This window comes from Sceloporus occidentalis, unplaced genomic scaffold (genome assembly GCF_023333645.1).
Source record: "Sceloporus occidentalis isolate IW3139 unplaced genomic scaffold, rSceOcc1.0.p SCAF_97, whole genome shotgun sequence".
Lineage (NCBI taxonomy): Eukaryota > Metazoa > Chordata > Lepidosauria > Squamata > Phrynosomatidae > Sceloporus > Sceloporus occidentalis.
Window position 1 is genome coordinate 1,755,276 of NW_028317077.1, and position 17,132 is coordinate 1,772,407.

Here is a 17,132-nt window from a genome sequence, read left to right on the forward strand (position 1 = left end):
CACTTGACTTTGGAGTATTGCAACTAGGCTATATAGGAGCTGCAATGGACTTTTGGGGGATATGTAGGCGTAAGTATGTGTACATAAGAGGAACAAGCCGGCTCATTCATTGTCTGACCCTGTGTTGGTCATGTATAAAGTAGCCAGAACATGTAAATGAAGGAGCCCATCATGTCTGCTTATCTGCATGTCTCTGCATGTAACAGGGTTGCGGGTATCACTATACATTGTTGTTACATTATGGGAGGTTAACACCACACTTTTTTTCAATTTATTTTTTTACGCTTCATGTGATTATCGTGCTTGGTTTGCAACTTGCCTTCAAGCTCCTCAGTGCTAACCAACGCTGATGAGCCCTGGAGCTTCAAACCTGTGCTGGGAGATGGATCTCACTTGACTTTACAGATCTTATCCATGACTTACAAGTCAACAAGCTGTGTACAGCAGAAACACAAATACCTAGAGTGGTTTCATTGGTAAATAGGATACCTATTTCTCAATCTGTAGACTGGACATCCCACCAATGATAGTGCCTCACCTACTCTGCTAAATCCCATGAAAACCAATTATTTGAGCATAAAATACAGGCTTTATTTCAGTTCGCTCCAATAAAGTTCCAGACCCGGGGGCAGCCATTGTTGTCAGTCGTGTGATATTTTGGGTGACATTCTCTGCTGAAACACCACACTGAGCTGATCCTTTATGGCAATGCTAATGAAGTCCCTTCCTCTAAAGACTAGCCATAGAAGTTTAGGGAGATTTGCAGTGAGAGTTAAAGAATTTTAACTTGATTAAAAAAATCAATACGTGAGAAAACTCCATTAATTTATTTATACATCATACCGGGCCACCCAAGCTCTTCCTGTAGCAGAAAGTCACTAGATTCAGATGGTGGTTAACATGGCTTCTCCCACCGATATAAACACAAAGTGCGATGTCTTTATCAACGTTCTCATTCTGCTCACACAGAATGGGTTATGGTCATAATCTGAATAGGCTACCCAGAGCTCTCTTCTGGGGGAGTGGCTTTACAAGGGGCGGGGCAAGCTGCGCATGGAGGCAGAGCTAGAATATATATGCACTGGAAGTAGGCGCAAATTCGTAGGTAGTGGGTGTGGCCAGAAAAAGACTAAAGGTGACCCAGACGCCTGGGAAAGCAATGCTTCACTTGGAGACTCCGGGTCAAACGCAGGGAGCTCCGAGGTATCATTATGGTTAGCAAACATATAAATATCATTGATTATAAGGATTTTTGTGAGACGTGAGTGGACCAATTCTTGTCACTCGTTGATCCCACACAGATCTTGTCAACCCCACTTTCCATGGGAGCGATGACATCACAGAAATCATTTTGCAGCCAGAAAGGTAGTGGATCCTTCTCCATAAGCCATCGCGGTACCAAACATTGGAAGGTTCCAAGGTTTCACTGCAACATTTAGGTGGCTGCACTTCTGCAGACCAATATTTCTCGAAACATGATGCCATTTGTAAAGACAAATATATGAAATTCTAAAATGACTATAAACCCGTCTCACCACTTGCAAATGTTGATAGAAAAAAATCTCAATTTACCAGAATTCAACAAAAAAAAAAAAAACTACAGAAGTTTGACCAAAACCATTAGAATCCAAGAATGTCAAATCAGATGAAGACCCCGTTTCTTTCAATGAGCATTTAGAATTTTTTTTTATGAAATGTGGAAGTCGCGGCATGTGAAGAGTTAAACGGCTCCCTTCCATTAATTTGCATCTGGTGCTTTTAGAATGGGTGTTTTTTTTTTTTTCCCTCTGAAAAGTTGGCAGAGATGCCGGTTTTCCATAATGCAAGCATTTGGGAATTGTGAGCGGAATGAAGTCGATCCAATCTCCTGACTGCGACATGAATTTTCATTAATTACAACCTTGTCAGCAAAAGCATTATCGAAGCTGAATATGAAAATGCTAATGAGTCCTCATTTACATATTTTTCTTTGTTGGAATGTCATTAATTATTACATTTTATGATGATGAATGCAGCTGTCGATGCTCTCCGATGCATAATTAGCCATCAGAATGCAAAGAGTCGATCAGCAATTTTTTTGTGGGAAAAACACAAAATTTACCTACCCATGCCACCGCCTAAAAACCTTTAAAAACCCCAAAAGAACACACACAAAAAAAAACAACAACAACACATTTACGTCGATGACGACACTTCAGCGACTATTGCTTTTTTCTCAAACTCCAGAACCTTTTAAATTGCATCGGCTTGTTCTTTCACACATATACAAAGAAGCTGCTCTTAATAAAAATCCTTATTCTGGTTTAATTAATGCCATGCTTAATTATAACACCATGATGTCAGCGATTTTAATTAAGTATTGGCTCTGTTACAAAAAAAAAAATCCTCTCTGCAGCAAGTCACTCCTCAGATTTATGCAAATCGTATAAACTAAGATGCCGTTTTTTTATTGGTTCATGAAGAATTCAGAATTATCATGCCGGCAGTGAAAAACTTGCTAAAATTGCAGGAAAAAGAAGAATCCTCGCTCTCTGTTACTCGAAAACGATCGCGCATTTGTTCAGCTGACCGCTTTTTTTTTTCTTCTTCTTTAGCTAAAGCCAAAGGAAGACGATACAGTGTAGTTCTTCCATTCTCAGCCGCTGGGAACGGTGTTTATAACTAAAGAGGAAAAAAAAAAAAAGAAAGAAAAACAACCCGTAGCAGATGGGACCATTACACATGACCAAACCAATCAATCACATATGAAGGGCCCAGGTGCAGTGCAGCCGCGCAACAACGCACCATTTCACAGTCTGTCAGACACATACACATGGTCGTACATGAATGACCCTCCTCGGCTCCCCCAGGACCTCATCTGGAGCGCTTCTCCCCTTTCGCCTGCCTAAGCTCCAACTGACGTCTTCATAATCGCCTTGTCTCTATCTGCATTGGTGCTAAAGACGCAAGGAAAAGTGTCGAGGCGGGGAGGGAAAGGATAGAGAAGTCAAGCTTCCCGATATTGCCTTAGATCCAAGACTTTCTCACTAAGAACGAAAAAAAAAAAAAATCTAATATTTTCTCCTCTATAAAAGATTAGTGGTTTCTTAACACAACTAATCTTAAATGAGCATATTGTTGGCTCGTGAGCTAATGGCTTCATGCTTCCTGTACTTAAGCTTCATAATTAATAACTTCCTGCACATCCAGCTTTACTTAGAGGAGGGGAGAAAGTCAATTCGATTCAGAAGATGTTAGGTTTGCTATAAATTATAATGGTAACGCACATACACTGTACACCGCTTTCCAGTTAGAGCGGTAAAACTGTGGAATTCACACACACACAAAAAGGCGCGGTGGATAAAAACGGTCACCGACTAGATTAGCAGCCAGTCTTCTTATAGGAACGGTATGCCATGTGTGTATGGTGATGATCTTTTTGAGGCTATTAAAACAGAATTGCGGGATGGTGGGTCCCAATGTCCATATCTAGACAAGTGACTGGAGATCCTATCCTCAGTCCCAAATTGCATACAAAAGATGTTTTCTGGACTCATTTTCATCCATTATACTTTTAGTTTGGCAACATTTGCTTTTATCTCTGCAGTTTATTTGATCGTCAATCAACATTCCAAATAGTTTGTTAATATTCCATTTCAATGCACAGAACGACGTTCCGTGGTTATGCGGTAGGGATCCTAAACTTCTATGAGCAGCATGATGTCCCAAATAGATGGAAATTCAAGGATTTATGAGGCAGAACATTTGGTTATGGAAGTATGCAGGGTTATTCAAGTCCGCTTTATACAGATAAGACAGAAGGTATAGGATAGATATTTCTGTTCAAGATCACTAAGCAAGACAGTAAACCTATTTACCGTATTTGCTCGATTATAAGACAACCCTGATTATAAGACGACCCCCCAAAATCTGAATATTAACTTAGGAAAAAAAGAAAAAGCCTGAATATAAGACGACCCTAAAGGAAAAAAGTTTTACCAGTAAATGTTAATTCATGTAAACTATTTTTTTAAATAAAAGCTATGATTGAGAAAAATATTTTTTTTGTTTTTATTTCCTTGTATTTTCCAACCTGTCCCCCAGTTACGCACATCTGCCCCCAGGCTTGCCACACCAATATGGCACTGTGGCCCATGATATGCCTTTTAACCCTCTTTATGCCACTGTGCCCCATGGTATGCCTTTTGACGCCCTATGTGCCACTCTGCCTCCAGAAATGCCTTATACCCATATATATCCCATTCTGGCATTTAGGGGGTTAAAATGCATATTATGGGGCAGAGTGGCATATAGGGAGGTATAAGGCATTTCAGGAGGCAGAGTGCTCTATTAAATGCCCCCTTAACGCCACTCTGCCTCCTGAAATGCCTTATACCTCCCTATATGCCACTCTGCCCCATAATATGCCTTTTAACCCCCTAAATGCCAGAGTGGCATATAGGGGTATAAGGCATTCCAGAAATGCCCTATGCCCCCATTTAACACACGCACGCACACTTACCGGTGCTTCCAACGGTGCGGGGAACTCTGATCTCTGACAGTCGGGGAAGGTATCCGTGACGGACGCAGACAACCCCCGCTGCTAGCCACACCGCGGATCGCGTAGACATCAACCTGCTGCCCCGGCAATACAGCAGGAAGCACCGGTAAGTGTGGGGGGGGGGGGGGAGACAGGAGGATCCAGGTCCCCTGCAGCGGTGCGGGGGATCTGGATCTTAGTCTCATAGTCAGACCTCTATTTGAGGTCTGATTAGAAGACGACCCCGATTAGAAGACGAGGGGTATTTTTCAGAGCATTTGCTCTGAAAAAAACCTCGTCTTATAATCGAGCAAATACGGTAATTAAAACACAGGTATAAGATGGTGGTAAGTGATCACAAAAAGGCATGTTGGTACCGCTTTCATAAAGAAAATTTGGGGAACCCACAAATGATGTAAATTCATGTTATGTTTTCTTACAAACCGTCTTGAACTCAATGCTCATTAAGAGATGCACAATAATTACAAGTATTGTTCATCGACAGAAGGCTTGTATGTGGAGATGGAAGACCTAAAGCACAGAAAAAAATTATTGCTCAGCCACAAGGATGTCTCAGAACTTTCAAGTCCTGCGTAACCTATGGCTTCACCCAAGAACACAGTCCACTATAACAGTAAATAAAAACATTCCCAAACAAGCTTAAAAAAAGTCGAAGCCACTGTCCATGAAACGATGGCCCACTCCTCAAATCATGGAACTTCAAAGTCTGGACTCATTTGTCTCTCGACCATCTTCAATTTCCTAGCCAGCTTGAAATACGTCCTATTATGAAAGCGGGAGCATTACTAAGAAGTGGTGGATTTGTAGTTTTTTTTTGCGTTTTTATCATTGATTTGTATATATTTATAAAAAACACCAGGGCAACATTGAATGAACGTTTACTTTTCTGTCCAGAAGGCTTATCTCCGTGGTGTCCAGAATCGCCTTGTAAATTAAGCTTTTTGATCTCTACATTCAGCACAAGGTTATAGCTGTGTCGAAATCCAGCCAAACAATAAGAGTGTGTTTAGCCATGTATGGATTCTCGATACTATTGTTATGTTCAGCAAGAAAGGGGGAAAACACATCTTTGATCAATGAAAACCTACATTTAGAAGAGTCTGCGCGTTAATCTCCTTTCCAGTTGAGCTGATCTTTATCTAAAAATGCTCAGATATCAACACCATATTTTGTAAGACTGTTCTCTTGCATGATCGGGCGCCTTCGTTTTGCATTCCGCTTAAGCTCTTCTTTGGGAATAAAATCTACATATTTGCATCGCTAAATTCTACTTCCTAGCTCGGAAGAAAGAAATGTTAATATGGAAAGCAGATGTCTGCTTCGGATTCCTTCAGTTGAAATTTGCCAAAGTACCGTCAGGTCTACTTCAAGGTGGAGATCAAAAGAAAATTGGAAACAATTGTTACTTTTTCAGTATAATGATAGATTTGTGTGTGACAACGAGCCAAACTGATAAATCTCATGATTTAAAGGATAATAATCAAATATTAATAAAAAAAAGGAGCTGTGGCGTCTTCCAATCCCAATTCCAATTAACAACTTTGTCCAACTTGCATTACAAATAAAAGGGAACATTTGTTATGTTCTTCATGAGAGCCAATATACTAATCTAGCATATTAGTCTCTCTCTTCTTTCATCCCTTAATTCTTCTTTTCCCCAAAGTTCTATAAGCAATAAAACCGCGACTTAAATACAGAATACCCAATAACGGTTGACTTTATTTTTGAACCGTGTTCCAAACTCCTAGAATTTTATCGCGTTTTTAAATTTGAAATGTAAACTTAATATACATTTTTGGTATGATGGAACACAGACCATATAGCTCTATCTACCCAAGAATGGATGGTGTTAAATACAATGTCAAAAACAATAGCCATAAAGTGTGGCTAGATGGCTGTTGCGCAAGAGGGGAGAAGGCATGTCTAGCAACTCTTTGTGTAATAACAAAATATCACCCGTTTATAAGATGAACAACTGCAATCATATAAGGACTATAAGTCGTTAACGTGAGCTGACCTGAAATGGTCGGCGTCCTTGATCCAGCAGAAGACATAGATGCTTATTATGGTCACAATGGAGACATGCATTGCAATCCTGATCTATTTAAAATTCTATGGTGTGATGTTTAGATTGAAAAGAAAAAAAAAATGTAGAAAAACTAGTAGTCCTTTGATCTATAAAAGAGCGATAACGCTCAGAAAACCTCCATTAGCCTCTGATCTTTTTCCCTTTAAGAATTGTTTATCTCTCTAAACTTTTTCATCCATCTCACCCTCTGTCCGTTCCCAATGTAAACCTGCGTTAGCCTTCAAACCAACGAAACTTCTTCTCATTACTCTATGCTACGTAGATTTATAGAATTTACCCAAAAAGCTGTGTTGGTAAATGGAAACCTCCTTAACACCCTACAAAAAAGAAATATTACTGTCAATTAGGACCAGAAGTTATTTTATCTTGTAAATCATTTTTCACAGATTTAATATGAAAAATGGATGTAGCCGTATTTTGGTTTTTGGTAGGCGTAAATATTTATTGGGTCAACAAGTTTTCAGAAGGTGGAATGATTTCAAAAATCAAATAACAGGAAAAGAGCAAATAAAAAGTATTAAATGTTTTAAATAATGCCTGAAATACATTAAAAACTGGAAACCGTGACCGACCAATGCATGCTATTTTATATGATTTTTATATAATTATTGCATACATTTTTTTATTTGTTTTTATTTCCCTATAATTTTCAAGATTTAAGGAAATAATCCATCTCAAATGTTTGGTAATTCTGTTATTTTTATATGTTATTAAAGCTATAGGCAACATCACAACTTCACTTATTTGCCTACTTTGTTGTACACTATATTCACCTATAATATTTTGAATATTGAATACATCATGTAAAAAAGAAGATTACAAAAAAGAAAAGAAAAAAAAAGTGAAAATCTGAGAACGTACGTGAACTAAACTTTTATACGTGTGAAAACTTCTCTAAAATGCTATAATTTTAAACACTGCTCGAAAATGATCAATTACGAAACCAACAATTAAGATACTAAATTCAATAACAATTTTTAAACCACAGCATAAAAGTCAGTATCATTCAGTATTTATAAAAATATTATTAAAGCTACAAAAAAAACTGAATATGGCACAATGGACGAAGTTCCCTGTAGCTCAGGGGTCGACACATTTGGTTTGCATCTAGGAGCCAGCCAAAAAAAATATGTAGGCGCCAGCCCCCCTCAACCATGTTTTTATTTTCATATATGTAAAGTTAAGACTTTTTGAAATATAAAGTTCCTTAAGCCCCTCCACCGACTGCCTCTATTTAAAGCAGGAAGCATACTTAAGTATGCTGCCTCTATATGCTCAGTAGCCCTCCCACTGATGTTTAAATGGCATACACGTGATTGGTGGCTGCTACTCCCATTGACTTCAATGGGACTTCAGCATGTGCGGGAAGGGTACTTGGGTATGCTTCCTACTAGAGGACTGCACTGGGAGGCGGGTCCCGCGGGACCCGCCAAAAAACTTGCGGGCGCGGGCGGTCTTGCTGGGGCTGCGGGCGGGAGCGGGCGGTCAGGCACTGTACCTGCGGGTCCCAGTAATCCCGCGCAGTCCCGCAAGGCTGCCTTCTTGCTGCTCCCTTACAGCGTCTCCTAGCTTGCTCCGCCCAGGAACAAAACGGAGTCACGTGATGTGACGTCACTTCCTGTGACTCCGCCTTGTTCCTGGGCGGAGCAAGAGAAGAGACGCCGTGAGGGAACAACTCGAGGGCAGCCGCGCGGGACTGCGCGGGAAATCAGGTAAGGAGGCGGGCATGATTGGCCACAAATGTGGCGGGAGCGGGCGGGATTGGCCACAAATGTGGCGGGAGCGGCACACCCACATTGCGGGAGCGGGCGGGAGCGGGATTAAAAACCGCGGGAGCGGGATTAAAAAAGTAGTCCCGTGCAGGGCTCTACTTCCTACTAACACTAAGTATGTCTCGTCCCACCTTACGGCTCCTATAATTTGGTACCAGTATGTCTTGATTTGGGTTAATGTTCTTGTCAAGCTTAATGTTATAGTTAATTTCCATTCACTCCTAATTATAATAATGCAATCTGTTGGTGCTTTATAAATAAGTCATTTTCTAACTTATTTGAACGCCTTCACCAATTTTCATTATTTCATTGTAAGATGCATTAAAGTCGTAAATTGCCACTTAATGTGCATTAAATATGGGGGACTGGACTGTCTCTTTAACCTGTTTCAGTGATCAGCGCTCTAAATTTTTTTCTGTTATTGCAGCAATTGCTCACTTTAAATGTTCCGTCTAAACATGGCGGCTTCTTAAAAGTGAAACGACACGTGAAAAATAAATGGCATCCCTGGGCACGTGGCTTGCGGGAGGGACAGGAGCATTAACAGCCCTCGTGACGTCCCATACAACGTGAGCAGAGCATGTTGTGACTTAATGACTCCCCACTTTGACTCCCAATTAACCATGATAGAAAACCAGCGAGTTGATATCATCATCCACAGCTTATTAGTGCTTTTCACAGCGTAAAGTAGCACAACCGGTGATTTCTTTACTACTATATAATGCCGTTGAAATCACTGCTTGAATACAGGTGATTTAACTCGGAATATCTTCACCAATTGAAAAGTAATAAGGTTCAACGTTTTCAGCTATTAAAGCCATCAGCGCGTCAGTACAAGAGAAACATTTTGATGACCTATTAAAGGGTTAAATTTTGATGAATCCCAGTGTCTGCTCAAAGGTATGGCGACGGCTGGCTGAGCCTTTTGGGGGTTCTAAGAATACCAACCAATGGATGAACAGCATTACCTAAATTAAAAAGCAAATTTCTCCCCAACAAATGACAAAATAAAAACATGTAGCATTCAAGCGTCCTGCACGATGAGCTCATCATTTTCAGAGACCCCCCCTTGCGTCGAGGGTATGACGTGACGACCCCCGTATCTCGCTGCCTCCTGGAAAGAAAATCTACGTCAGCCCTGATGAAAATAATATCCCTTTTTATTTCGGTGTCCGCAGATCACGACCTCCAACGGCGCGGAGACAAGCAGATGCTTGATATATACCAGCGGTGCAGCGAGACAAGTACACCATTAACATCTCATATACGTGGCGCCTTTCGCAGCGCTCCAGCCCCTGATACCATCCTCCTGCCATAATAAATTACACCGTTGGCGTACGTCACATTCACATACACCCTGACAGCATTCCTCAACAGTCCCTGTCAACGGCTCCAACTACCATCAATCCTGACCGAACGCCACCGGGGTGTGATATGAACGGACTTTACACGGAGGACAGGTAAAAATAACCAAGCTAACTATATTTGTTGACCCAACCGATACTTCCCATTGGTTGTAATGCTTTCATATAAATCAATGACACACCGACACCAGCTTACGATGACAACATTAAAAACCTTGTCTGCTCCGTCTTACTGCCCCAATTATCCCTAATAACATGCTTAATGTTTACTATAATAACATTCATTACGGAACACATTTGGAACAGAAAAACGCAAAATTTTTTAGATTTTTGTTTGGTTGAGATATTTAAAGGGGACTTTCCCGGCTCAATCACCACACTGAGCTGATGCTTTACGGATATGCTAATGAAGTCATTTCCTCATAGACTCATTAATCAGAGTGTCTAGCTGGGAGATTAAGACTGAGTAATTCTATTTGTTACATGCAGGCAGTATGATAAGGAGTCAGGGTGTTTTTCTAGTAGATTGCGCTCAGATAACAGAGTAAGAACTACAAATGGGTAATATGCAGCTGCCTGAAAAACATATTACAGGGGGAAAACTTCCAGCTCGTTGGTCTAGAGATACGAATGTCGCTAAAATAATGCTACATCTCATAAAGTATCTGGGCTAAGAGCACCGGCCCATCGGGGCCACCAGGAGCAAGGACGTGATAAGGTTTCTGGCTCATTGGTCTAGGGGTAGGATTCTCGCTTTGGGTGCAAGAGATCCTCGGTTAAAATCCCAGACAGCCCCTTCTAACGACAATACAGGCAGACTGGACGGCCCGAACGGGTCTTATCTGCTGCCGGGTTCTATGTATCTATTATACACTATACACGTTGCAGGGAAAGCAAAAGGGAAATGTGCGCAGTCCCAGTCTGCAAGCAATTACATGTTTGCCTGCACGGTCAGGATCGTGTTCTCGACTGGGTTTTAGGTGCAGTCGTTTTTGCAGATGGTGGAGATTTTAAAACATATACAAATTTTCTTCTTTTTTTTTTTAATGTCTTTTTTTGAACAAAAGGCCATAGTTAAACGAAACATATGGCCGTTTGGATTTGTAGATACTGTTAAAATATTTAATTGGGTCTCTGAAACAGCTGAACGCTTGTTAATCAAGAGCTTATTCAGCTATATCACCAGCCAAGAGAACGAATTTTCACACGTTCCATGCTACGGCACAACATTGAATCCGCTTCCTATAGGCATTCGCCCAGACGTACGATGGTCGGGCTCGGTGCACGACCCTCTCCGATGTATGTAAATTCAGAAAGTGTTAAAAGTCTTTTAAACCCTCAGTAATTTGCTGCACGGCCCTCTGACAACATTTTCGAAATAATTTGTCGTTCAGAATGCATAGAAAAACTACATCTCCGTCAAATTATCACCTTATTTTAAGTACATTTTAGAAGACCTCATTATCACGTTACACTGTACAGCCACAAATCACTTCATTATAAAGATCGGCGCTATTTCCCGCCATTTTTCACTGTTCAGTAACACCTATCACATTTAGGGTGTTAGCCCGTTATCAACAAACAAGTCAGCGGATGTGGATTTCTGTTCAGCCAATCAGCAGACAGGATGTGGCTGCTCGCCCAATCAACAGCTGGGTTGAATTCTGGCTACTTTATATTAAACCCTTATGCCATTGGTTGGCTATCGATTCAAGAAGTCGGAACTCTGCTCCAAAACCTCCTAATGGATAAATCCAACCGTGGAAGACCGATACCGTAAGCACTTATACATGCCGGCCATTACCAGCAACTAATTCAACCAAACGTTGGCCAACATGGTACCAATCCAAAGGGTAGAGATACATGTTAAGGCGTTAATGCAGGAGTACGAACTCCGGAGATTCTCAAAAACCTTTTATTTCATTGGTGAAGGTGCGTTAAGAATAAAAACAAAAAACAGAACATCCTCCCAAAAAAATGTTAGAAAATCTAACTTTCCTACAAAAATGTACTCAAAATAAAGCAAAGAACGGCACATATCATGTACTGGTTTATTATGGAGTGCATCCGGCTAAATGGGATGGTAGGTTCCGGGTTCTGAATAATCTCCCCACTCCGTTACTCAATAAGCCAAGAGACCATCGTTGGTGAAAAATTGTTCTTCTATTGCCTTTTTTACTATGTTTTTTTCCCTAAAGTCAATGTTTCTGTATAAAATGTACAAAAGTCTTGCAAACATCAACGTGAAAATGACAGAAAGTATATGTCTTACTTTGTATTCTGGAGTTGAGAAAAGGTGGTGATAGATTGTCATGCGAGCTCAGATCCCTGCTTGTCATGTGATCGTAGTGGGCTCCTTCTCCATAGTTCTGCGAGAAAAAAAAAAAAAAAGAAAATCTTAGAGGTCAACATTACATACCGAAAATACAGACACCTCACAATTTTCATGCAAAAAATAAAAACAAACCAAACAAAAACATGCGGGACTGTACGATGCACAAACACTGTATAAAATAACAAAACACACAGGCACAAGAGGTGTGCAATTCAAGCTACGAGATCTGGTGAAACATGCACGGCGGCAATTGTGACAAAACACAAAATATTTGCACAGAACACTAAACATGAGAAAATCTGAATATTTAGCGAGGTAATTGTAGGGTGTTTTGTAGGAAGGATTCTTGAACTATTTGATTTTGGCTGGGCACGGTCAACTAACTTCTCCCCAGGGTCACGGACAGATGTTGTCTATTCGCTCATCCTCTTTAGGTTACCGGAACCAATCAGGCTCCACCGAAATGGAGAGACGAATAAGAACCTATTGCGAATTATAACCTTATCTTGTCAAAGTTTGAAAAGTGTCTTTATCACCATAGCAATCGATTGACTCAATCAGCAAGAAAATTCCATTGGTATGAAAAGATCACTTTTTTTTTTTGTACATAGCCCCTATTGTAGCGCTCAACAAAAGTCATGAGTCGTGGCACTTGGGAATTCCACGCTGGCAGCTAAATTTCACCTGCTGGACACACAAACTGACTCCATACAGAACTGATGTGTCCAAAAGCAGCCCTACATAGAGCCAGTCCACGTGTCCAGCAGCCGGCCCTACATAGAGCCAGTCCACGTGTCCAGCAGCCGGCCCTATATAGAGCCAGTCCACGTGTCTAGCAACCAGCCCTAAATAGAGCCAGTCCACGTGTCCAGCAACCAGCCCTATATAGAGCTAGTCCACGTGTCCAGCAGCCGGCCCTATATAGAGCCAGTCCACGTGTCCAGCAGCCGGCCCTATATAGAGCCAGTCCACGTGTCCAGCAACCAGCCCTATATAGAGCCAGTCCACGTGTCCAGCAGCCGGCCCTACATAGAGCCAGTCCACATGTCCAGCAACCAGCCCTATATAGAGCTAGTCCACGTGTCCAGCAGCCGGCCCTACATAGAGCCAGTCCACGTGTCCAGCAACCAGCCCTATATAGAGCCAGTCCACGTGTCCAGCAGCCGGCCCTATATAGAGCCAGTCCACGTGTCCAGCAACCAGCCCTATATAGAGCCAGTCCACATGTCCAGCAGCCGGCCCTACATAGAGCCAGTCCACGTGTCCAGCAGCCAACCCTACATAGAGCCAGTCCACGTGTCCAGCAGCCAACCCTACATAGAGCCAGTCCACGTGTCCAGCAACCAGCACTATATAGAGCCAGTCCACGTGTCCAGCAGCCGGCCCTACATAGAGCCAGTCCACATGTCCAGCAACCAACCCTATATAGAGCTAGTCCACGTGTCCAGCAACCAGCCCTATATAGAGCCAGTCCACGTGTCCAGCAGCCGGCCCTATATAGAGCCAGTCAACGTGTCCAGCAGCCGGCCCTATATAGAGCCAGTCCACGTGTCCAGCAGCCGGCCCTACAAAGAGCCAGTCCACATGTCCAGCAGCCGGCCCTACAAAGAGCCAGTCCACGTGTCCAGCAGCCAACCCTACATAGAGCCAGTCCACGTGTCCAGCAGCCGGCCCTATATAGAGCCAGTCCACGTGTCCAGCAGCCGGCCCTATATAGAGCCAGTCCACGTGTCCAGCAGCTGGCCCTATATAGAGCCAGTTCAAGTGTCCAGCAGCTGGCCCTATATAGAGCCAGTTCAAGTGTCCAGCAGCCCGCCCTATATAGAGCCAGTCCACGTGTCCAGCAGCTGGCCCTATATAGAGCCAGTTCAAGTGTCCAGCAGCCGGCCCTACATAGAGCCAGTTTTTCCATCCCACTTGTCTGGAGACACAAGACCAACGGAGGTCAAAGGACTCTCGGTAGTAGTGTAGCACCTCCAGGCTGCTGCGTGCAGCAAATCCAGATCTCTATCTCATCCAGTAAATAACCAGCATGTTCTAAGACTAAACGCATGGAACAAGTCTGCACAAAAACTGTCTCACGTGCAACAAGACGGATGAACTCATGTTCTTGTGAACTACACGACTACAGTCAATATGAAAAGGAAAACAATGCGGTCTCTGGAGAGCTCTCTTGCCTCAACATAATCGTGACGGCCTCTACCACGACCCATATTTCTTGGTGTAAAATTGAGGGGACATTACTCAACCGTTGGCAACCCAAGAGCCAGTGGTACAAAAAGGGCCGTAAAGTGCTAGGTCCAGGATTTACCTCGTGGGGCTGTTGGCCATGATGGGCTGTTGGCCATGATCACCTGTAAAAGCATGTGCATTGTCACGCCTTGGCCACATCGCAGGTACAACTGCTCCGGATATTCACAATTTTTCACATCCAACCAATGAAGGTGAAGACAAGATTAACATGTATGAAGTTATTACGGGATTCTTGTACAAAAGTTTTAAATAGTGACCTTATCCCCATAGCAACCAATGGAATGTTCCTGCTGATTGGTCCATTTAGTTGGTCTCTATAGTCATCTCATGAGGTTCGTTTAGGCCGCACTAACCAAGCTGTTAATATACACTTTCATGATTTACAAAAGATGCTACTTAGATATTTTGTAAAGAGGCAAAATAGAATGAAAAACAAACCCACTCCGCAGCTAATAAGGAGTTAACAAGTAATGATTGGGGTAGTAAATCTTTAAAAAAAACAAAAGTTCCCAATAATTTTGGAGTGTTTTTTTTTTTTTTTTTTAATTTTATTTTTCGTTTTTAGGGCTGCCTAATAACGTGTGATTATACTGATTAAAGGTGCTGTTCCACCTAGACATTTTCCCCCACTTTTCCTGAATAAGCAAATTATGTAGTACCGCTGTATACATGTTAAATAAACATATTCCTGTTTTAAAATAATTAAAATCCCCTCTGCACTGCTCCGGGAGCCTGCTAACTTCTGAACGTCTTCTGGTTTAAAGGGGAGTTTGCTGTAGGAGGTCATACAGCTGTGATGTAATACAATTCTTCATTTCCTCATTTAGAAACCGGTGATAAAATATTGGCCAATAGGGGGCAAACTTGAGAAAGAGAGCTCACCTTGGCCACTTGGGCTTTATTTGCTAAACTGTGATAAGTTGGAACCAGTTAAAAGCTTTCACGTTGTAGAAGTCCAGCATGTTTCAAACTGCAAGAGGGTTAGTGATTGAAAACCGTGGGTCACATTGTTCCCATTAAGGTGCGTTTCACGGTTCTAATGAATGTCAGTCTCTGACGGAAGCCGACATAAATTGAATAAAAACAGGTCCATATGTTCCGTAAGGACTTTGTTGATTTTATATATCTATTTACAGGAATAAAATCCATTTTAGGGCAATATCAAACAATAAGTGCAGACTGTGCCATACCAAAGCATGCAAAGGAAAATAGAGTTAGATAAGCAGGAGCGTGAGTAAAACCACTTCAGATAACAGGTGTGGGCCACCCTTTCCTGGCCTGCGTTAGCCAAGAAATTAGGAAAAAAACAGTAGTTTAACACCTTACATTCAGCACGAGAGTGCGCTCTGCACCTCTATGGAGTCAGAGGTAAATGCTGAAGAACAAGCCTTGGGAGAAGCCCTGCTCGCGGCTGAGGCATTCCTTCCGAAAGAATAAAATATCGAGCTGCAAGTTTCTTTTCAGAGTCTTCTAAACGGTCTTTTGTATCTTTTCAACTCCCGTGCTATGATGTCATAAATCCCACTTCCTGTGATGTAATTTCTCTTTCCCAAATAAATATATTCAATCAGCACCTTCTTTTTAGATTGGAGCAATAACTGGACATGAAACCCCTGGAAATTTCATGCGAGCCAGCACTGGAAAATCGGAAATAGAGCTGCATTTGCAGGCATATTATATATATATATATATATATATATATATATATTATATATACATACATACATACATAGACACACACATATATACACATATACATACATATATACACATACTCAGCATATCATAGAATATGCCTGCAGTGTACCTTCAACCCAATATCTGATACATGGTCGGCAATTTGGATCTAGGATGCCAACCATGTATCCCATACATTCCTTCTCAAAACCGTCTGCAGCATCCACAGTCACAACGGAGTTTCTATCGATGCACTTAGCAATAAAATGTGTTAAATTTGGCACAGTAGGTAGAACAGCACCTTTAACACTTTAATGGTATACCCCATTTAATAGTTAATACGCTTTATATCTGCATGCTTCACTGTTTCCAATAAAGTATTATTAAAAATTTATATTATTATTATTATTATTATTAAACATTAATGAATGTGTCTTTTGTTCATACACCATGTTGGAATTTATTACTAAAAAACAATATAATATTTTATTCCCAAACCTCTATACTATTGGCAATATCAAAAACCAAAACACAGGGTAGGGATCCCCCCCCCCAGTTGGTAAGAATTAAATACATAAAAACCCAAATACGCCATAAAAATTTTTTATTGACGACCCTCACTTTATCTGAGTGCCCTTAAACCCATTCTTTGTCATGGTTTATACATAAAAAGCATTCTACGATGAACAAAAACCACACATCTTTAATATAAAGCAAACATTCCATTGAATCTCCTGTATATATATATATTGTCACGTAACGTTCTACGACACTGCAGGTTACACGATGCAACGGTCACAAAAAAACACACAAAAAGCAGTAGAAACATACATGCAGCCACCTCCGGGGTGGATGGCTATGAACGCTGGCCTGCATGCTGCATGACAGCTTCTGAAGGGCAGAAGGAAGAAGGAACACGTCGTTAGTATTGGAAATACTTTTGCCGATGTTCTATTAAACAAGATAATTGCACCATCGAGCCGATACACCGCTTAAGGAACGGATCGGGCTCTCAGTCGCCGCTCCCCACCACCCTTGTACGGTAATTGGATCGGTGCCACGTGCCTTTAATAACCATATTGTAATACGGCGGGCCGCGGGG

At 41.6% G+C, this 17,132-nt stretch overlaps 1 protein-coding gene across 7 annotated transcripts in view; it reads right to left on the reverse strand.

Moving 5' to 3' along the window:
* The window catches only part of LOC149284221 (transcription factor 4-like), a 171,451-nt gene that overhangs the window by 105,460 nt on the left and 48,859 nt on the right, over positions 1–17,132 (reverse strand). For 6 of the 7 annotated variants that reach the window (XM_089497022.1, XM_089497020.1, XM_089497021.1 and 3 more), the window contains one exon: positions 12,038–12,134. In XM_089497022.1, the coding sequence (XP_089353148.1) occupies positions 12,038–12,134 (97 nt within the window). Of the gene's footprint in view, positions 1–12,037; positions 12,135–16,861; positions 16,922–17,132 lie in introns of all 7 variants that reach the window. The other variant, XM_089497017.1, reaches the window with a different exon arrangement.